The sequence below is a fragment of the Penaeus monodon genome, chromosome 2 (assembly GCF_015228065.2).
Source record: "Penaeus monodon isolate SGIC_2016 chromosome 2, NSTDA_Pmon_1, whole genome shotgun sequence".
Lineage (NCBI taxonomy): Eukaryota > Metazoa > Arthropoda > Malacostraca > Decapoda > Penaeidae > Penaeus > Penaeus monodon.
In genome coordinates, this window is record NC_051387.1 from 35,647,853 (window position 1) to 35,655,352 (window position 7,500).

At 32.1% G+C, this 7,500-nt stretch overlaps 1 protein-coding gene across 2 annotated transcripts in view; it reads left to right on the forward strand.

Moving 5' to 3' along the window:
* Window positions 1-1,763, forward strand: part of LOC119582634 (calcium uniporter protein, mitochondrial-like) — a 78,643-nt gene extending 76,880 nt beyond the window's left edge. For both annotated transcript variants that reach the window (XM_037931029.1, XM_037931037.1), the window contains exons 5-6: window positions 321-524; window positions 1,002-1,763. In XM_037931029.1, coding sequence (XP_037786957.1) covers window positions 321-524; window positions 1,002-1,268 — 471 coding nt within the window. In that variant the 3' untranslated portion in view covers window positions 1,269-1,763. The remainder of the gene's footprint in view (window positions 1-320; window positions 525-1,001) is intronic.
* The last annotated feature ends 5,737 nt before the right edge of the window (window positions 1,764-7,500 follow it).

Below are 7,500 nucleotides of genomic sequence, written 5' to 3' on the forward strand. Positions count from 1 at the left end.
AAAAGATATCGCAAAGTGGAGGCAAGAAGGCATGATGCCACACATGAGTGTTCATGTTGGCTGGGCCTACAAGCCACACATCCATGAGAGTCGCCACTCAAGTAAGCTTAATGTCAAGGTTTTGGTCCATTTGTTGGCCGTGAAGCACCTGGATCCAAGGGGTTAAATAGCTCAGGTTTGCTTTTAATGAGTTAGCGTTGTTTGAGAAGATTACAACAATCTAATTGTGGGTAGAAAGTTCGTAGAATAGCACCCAGGTAAATGAAAAATATGGCAATAGGTTTATTGATGGTCTTTTATTGAATCTGATTTTCTTGCAGAAACGTGAAGATTTGGTGACAGCTGCTGAGCGTCGCACTAGCATCTTGACATGGGCTGGACTTGGATACATGGCTCTCCAGTTTGGTTTCCTAGCCAGACTGACCTGGTGGGAATACTCATGGGATATCATGGAGCCTGTGACATACTTTGTGACATATGGCACAGCAATAGGAGCTTATGCCTACTATGTTGTAACAAAACAGGTAAAGATGGTTTATACTGCTGTCTGGCAGGCTTTTTAAATATCATTCATTATACACTCTAGCATAGTAAACTTTTTAAATGTGCATGTGCTGTAGTTTATTCTATTATACTGTTTAATGTCATAAATATCTGAAGACATGCACATGCATAACAGATTTTGCATAGTCTGTGTGATGTAAGATGGCATTTTAGGTCTGATAATGTATTGCTAGACTGATAATCATAATTATCACAATTTATATACATTCATTAAAAAAAAAAGTTTTAAGATAGTCATTGCTTTCACCTCAACAAAAAATTAATTTCTAGTCATATTAATAATTTTTCATAATAGAAACAAATTCTGGACAACAGGCACTAATATCACTAGCATCCTAAGGTATAATCTTGACAACAGGCATTGATATCACCAATATCCCAAGCAACAATTTCTTTATCCAAGGAAGTCAACACTTTTTATATATCTGTTCTTTCAGGACTTTGTGCTCCCTGATGTCCGTGACCGTCAGTTCCTACTGAGCTTCCACAAGAAAGCCAAGAAGTTGGGAATGGACGTTTCCCACTATAACGACCTCAAAAACCAGTTGTCCGAGTTGGAGTCAGACTTGCGAAGGCTCCGTGACCCCTTGGCTCTCAACCTACCTCACTCTGCCCTTAAGACTCCCCCAACTGCACAAGCCCCTCTTGCAAAGGCACAAAAGCACATCAAAAATTTGTTGGGACTTAAAGATGAAAAGAAGTAGCTTTAACATACAAAATGTCTAGGAAAATCAATGAAAACTTTTTTTGTAGATCGTAGATTAAAAACAGGTATACTTTTAACTACAAGATGTCATAATGCACAAAGTTGCTCAGTTAATTCTTAGCAACATTCAACAAATAGTAAAGAATTAGATGACAGTTATCCATCTGTATTTTGCTGTGGCAAGTCAGTGGAGACAGTAAGTAATGGGAAAACATAGTGGAAAGATCTTGTATGGGAACTGCCAACTGCTATTTCAAGGACTAGTTTGGAAAAAGTTATGTACAGAATATTTTTCATTATCATATTAGAGCCTGGGTATATTATTTCAGAAAAAAAGCTCTCTGAATTAATTTTGTGGTATGGTTATATAGATAAGGTGAAAACAAGAACATATGTATTAAATTTGATTTATATCACACACACACACACACACACACACACACACACACACACACACACACACACACACACACACACACACACACACACACACACACACACACACACACACACACACACTCCTCTCTCTCTCTTCTCTCTCTCTCTCTCTCTCTCTCTCTCTCTCTCTCTCTCTCTCTCTCTCTCTCTCTCTCTCTCCTCTCCTCTCTCACAAAAACACACACTCACAACCCCACCACACCACACACACACCACACACACCACACCACACACACACACACACACACACACACACACACACACACACACACACACACCACACCCACACACACACACACACACACACACACACACACACACACACACCACACACACAACAACACAACACACACACACAAAACACACACACACACTAAAACACACACCCCAACACAAACACACACACACACTAAACACACCACCACAAACCACACCACACACACAACACACCCACACTACACAACACCACTAACACCACACACTAACACACACACACTAACACACACACACTACACACACACACAACACACACACACACACATACACAACACAAATCACTATAATATAATAATAATATACTATAATATATATACTATATATATAATATAATATATATATATATATATATAATATAATATACATATATACATATATATATATACATACATATATACATATATATATATATCATTTTATATATATATATATATATATAATATAATATGTATATGTATATGTATATGTATATATATATATGTATGTATATATATGTATGTATATATGTATATATATATATATATATATATATCAAATCATCAATAACGATATATGCATATACATTTATATAGATAAAGATATATTAATGAATACTCCATGCATAAGTGAATATACTGTAAGTGTGCACACATGGTAGAACTAAAGGAGTGATTTTACTCGGGGAAAGATACATAAATACTAAGTAACTAGTTAATTGCCTTTGTGCTATTAAATACAACTGCATTTTCAATTTTATATTTAGAATAAGATTATGAATGTTGTAATCTTGGGTAATATGAAATTCATAATTAATTGCCAAATGAAGGCAGTATTGTTTTTGTTAAAATATTCATAGAAGTTCTTAAAAATTTATATATAGAGAGATTTTGACTGTAACATAAAGAATATTCATAAGAAGCAGTAATCAAACTGACTTTTAAAACCAACTTTACCAAATGTGATGTTAACTTACATCTATAGATCAGTAAAATATGATTATAATTCCCTGGCTAAAAGAGGAATGTGCTTTTTGGAATTAATTAAGGAATACAAGTGCTGTCAAGTGATGAATTTACACAAATTTAAGGTGGTACAGTAATTTTGTCCATCAAAAAAATCAGAAAATTTACTGCTACCACAAAAGGTGGAGTAATCTGTTGAAGTGTTATTAAATTACCTTTAACTATATGGTTTTCCTAGCTGTAGGGAGGTATTATATATATATATATATTCAGGTTTGAAAATGTATGAGATTTCTGCTCATTTGTTGAATTGAGACTGGGAAATAGGACCTGATCAAATCCGAAGAGCTGCACAACAATCCCATCATACACAATGAGACGTAGGTTGGCAGAGTGAAAAGCCTCAGTGCTGGTTATCTTATTAAATCAAAGAAGTTTATCAAAAAGCACAATTGTACTTAGTGTACTTGTTTTCATATATATCATATATATATCTATATATCTATATATAGCTGGATTGTTTCTAATAATCTTTTTAGAATTATTTTGAATTTAGATATAAGTGTGAATGGTAGAAATAACTGTATAAAGAGAAACTTGTTCATCATTTAGATTGTTAACTAGAAATCTGAAAAAATCATTGAAATTTTTTTATTTGATATATTTTTTGACTACAGACAATAAATATAGGGAAGAGTATTATGGTGTAAGGAATAAGAAGTGAAATTAATATACTGATTCTGATTGTATTATTAATTCCACCCATGCAGGATTATCGTTTCATAGATTCTCATAATTGGCATAATAATATACTTTTTTTTTTACAAACAAAGTGGTATTAGTCATAACATGAGAAGCACTTGAGTATTGGTGTGATATAGCAGTCTCCAGCCAAAGTAAAAATCAAGATAAAACAGTACTTGTAGATTATTCACAAGGCACGAAAAGCTTCAGAATAAACTGCTCGACAAATGTGTCTTCCTTTGATGGTGGATTTGTAGACAACTGAGGTGATTAGAGGTTGGAAATGCTAAATAAGCTGACTCTCAGTTGATGTGTATAAAAACTGTTGACCATCTTGTTTATATAAAAGTCAACTGTGATGGACAGCACTTTTAATTTCCCAATGTTTTCAACCAAGCAGAGACAAGGTTTTTTGCTTTTCACATGCTTTTATTGCTTACATGGATATTTTAAAGCAGTGCACTTTGTACTAGCATAAAGGTTTAGTAGTTTCTAATGTTTTCATGAGGGTAATTGACTTTTTGTTTGCATTCAAATTGTTATGCCTCTTGTCTGAAAAGTTATCTACAGTTTTATTTTGTGAGGCCTAGGGCTCTAGGAATTGGGTGGTGGTGGTGGATGTGTTGATTAATACTGTATCCTTAACAGAACACCGAAGAATACCATCCTTATGTAGTGATTGACAATGGCCTCACATTTATAGGGTCTACAAGGGTGATAATCGTTACTAATTAGTTTTATATTAGTGGTTGTTAAGGCTAGTCTTTCATAATATGTCATTGGTTGATGTTTGCTAATGTGTAGCCAGTTTTTAAGCATTTTTATAGTGTTATCCTGATAGAAAGGAACAGAAAGTTTTTAGCAATACATATTTTATAATGATATAAATGGTTGATTCATTGGCTAAGATGAAAGTTTTATAGCATCTCCATTGTCATTTAGTCTAATATTCTCAATTCAAATAACTTTTAAAGTCTTCATGCTCTATTTGGAAACTTAACTTTATCTAAATACGTATACTATTTAACCTTCTTCATCTTGTAGGCACAAATTTCCTCTTGTCATTTATTAGGGCTTTGATATTTATATACACAGAAAACATGGGCCTATTTAGACTGAAAATATTAGATACATTTTTTTTTAGATTACTTTGCATAAACTAACTGCACATCAGTAACAGTTGAAGAAGAATGATCTATAGTGTTTCTTTTAAGAAGGGTTAGATTTATTTTTTGAAATGACAATTTAAGATATAAAATCCAGATGAATTATGTTAACTGTCACCTTGAAGAGGATTGTCTCCTAATATTTTCTAATTAATAGTTTTTAAGCAACAGAAATACTGTAATAAATTATTATACGTCACTTCCAAAGATTTTTATACAGAAGTAACAATATGCAGCTGTTACTACTTTTTCTGTAAACCCAATATTAACAAATGTTTGCTTGCTTTGTCCTTCACTACCAAGATCTAGGGAAAATTTTGCATGCTAGAGTATGCATGATTAGAAGATTAAAGCAAAATCATATATAAAATATACTGATAATGGTCATAGCAACATCCTTGTAATGAGGGACACTTTGGCTGTTGTTTTTTGTCTTTAAATCTGTTCTTCTGTATTCAGAAGGATACAGATATGAAAATATTTTAATTTTACCAAGAACGAGATCCAGGCCATAATGTGTATGTAAAAAAAAAAAAATTGGCATGATTTCTCAAATATGCCAATGCCAGGTTTTCTGTGTATATACTAGTAGAAAGAGAAAGTTTCACATTTAACTAGTTCTTTCTCATACAGTTAACCATGTTCCTGCCACTGACATCATAGAAAATGTGAAACTTCAGTATCTTTCTTGGCTATTTCACCTTCTCCATTCAGATCAGGAATCCTAGATATAAGACTGTGCAGGAGGCAATGCAACTTTAGCAAGTCACTATTTTGCAGTTGTCATATCATTATCCAGTTTAAAAAATGAAAATATTTGAGAAATTCACCTCATATTAGTATGAAAAGTACAGTGAACTTTTTTGCAATGTGTTAGAATTTTGCAATCTTCAGAGGTGTAAAATCATTAGCATTTTTAACTTATGTACACCTCTGTGATTAGGTAATTTAAGAAGATTAGGAAAAGATAATTTTTTAAGCTAATACAAAGCAGACAAGACTGAAATCTTTTCTATTTTATAGACACTGTTATCATTGCTTTGTAATCCATTATCAATGTTGAGTCATTTTATAAATATATTTTACTTCGTTAACAGAAAAGAACACAGAAAATAGATAAGTGTCTTCTACATTTGTACATAGATCAGTGAGGAAGAGACATAGATAGAATGTCAGGAAGTGTGATGTGTGTTTTCACCATAATAAAACTTCGACAGTAATGGGGTCTTAATGACAGTGTCTCGCATAAGTGTTGGTCCAATCCACAGGTTGCACGTAATGTCTTCTTGATAGTGATGATGAACAATGGAGAGTCCACAGTAACTTCTCATTTCTCACAGGAATACATAGTTTTGTACAAAATCCATATGTATGATACTATACTAAGTTGAAAGAAAATGCAAAGTTATCTTGCAAATTTTACCATAAATGCCATGAAGATATAAACATTTCCTTTGGATGAGATTGATTTTGTGGAACAGAGAATATACAAAAAGAGTAATATACTGTATAAATTCCATATTGTTGAGTAGACAGATAAATACAGATTTTTGAAGACGTGCACATCATGATAAATAATTAATTATTATGTATAATGAAATGAAAGTAGAATAATTTGAGAATTTATTAATGCCATAGTTTAAAAATGTACTATTTTTAAATTGCTAGATTGTGATGATAAAGAAGAAAGAGTAGGTGCAGTTTTATAACTTGTTTATTGCAAGTACAAAATTATTACATAAACATGAACACTAGGATGAAAAGTAAAGCAGGTAAAGATAAACATACATACCAGAATCTTACATACCAGAATCAGTATTATAGAAGGAACATGGTTTGTTACTTTATCTGCATTTATATTTTACTGCAAGTATTAATCATTGGATAAATTATGGTACTTTGTAAAAGTCATTATGGAGTACTTCACAATGCTTGGAAGTTTGCTTAAGTGGTTCAGAAGTTACTACATCTTGAAGATAAGAAATGCAACCATTGACTCCTTATGTTTTACCTTTTCTATAACTATGACATAGTAAACTAGCCCAGTGTATTTTGCACATCTGTGAAGTTCAGTCTTCATAGATAGTTTTCCATTAAATTTTTGTTCTGTCAAGATATTTATTGAAATTAATTAATTAATACTAATAAGTCTGTGTTTGAATAATGTTTACCATTAAATTTTTTTTTTTTGTTTGAAATGTAAATTCTCTGATTTTGACATTGCAGCTAATGATCTGATGCAGTTCTCTTTTAAGTTATTTGCTATCTTTCAATATTCTTGATGAGGTACTGGAATGAAACTTTAGCTCCTGTAATATACTGTAAAATAAAACTTGTTAAACATTTTTAATAAGTTGTTTTATAACCCAAGCAGTGATAAGATTGATGAATTAATTTTTTTCATCACTAAAAGTGTTCCAACATTTCTAAAACAATTGTGTTCTCCAGAGGAAATCTGGACAATAAACCAGAGAAAACAAATGAAATGGATATATAAAACAACAGAAGTAGCTATGAAAGCAGAAAACAGAGAATGGTAGAGGCTGACCCTTCATAGTTCCAAAATTAATTAAATTGTATGCCTCCTCCAGGTTTCACATGGCCATGTTCTAAGTATCATAAATCTGGATATGAAACAAAGTATGAAATAATTTTTCCTCATTAA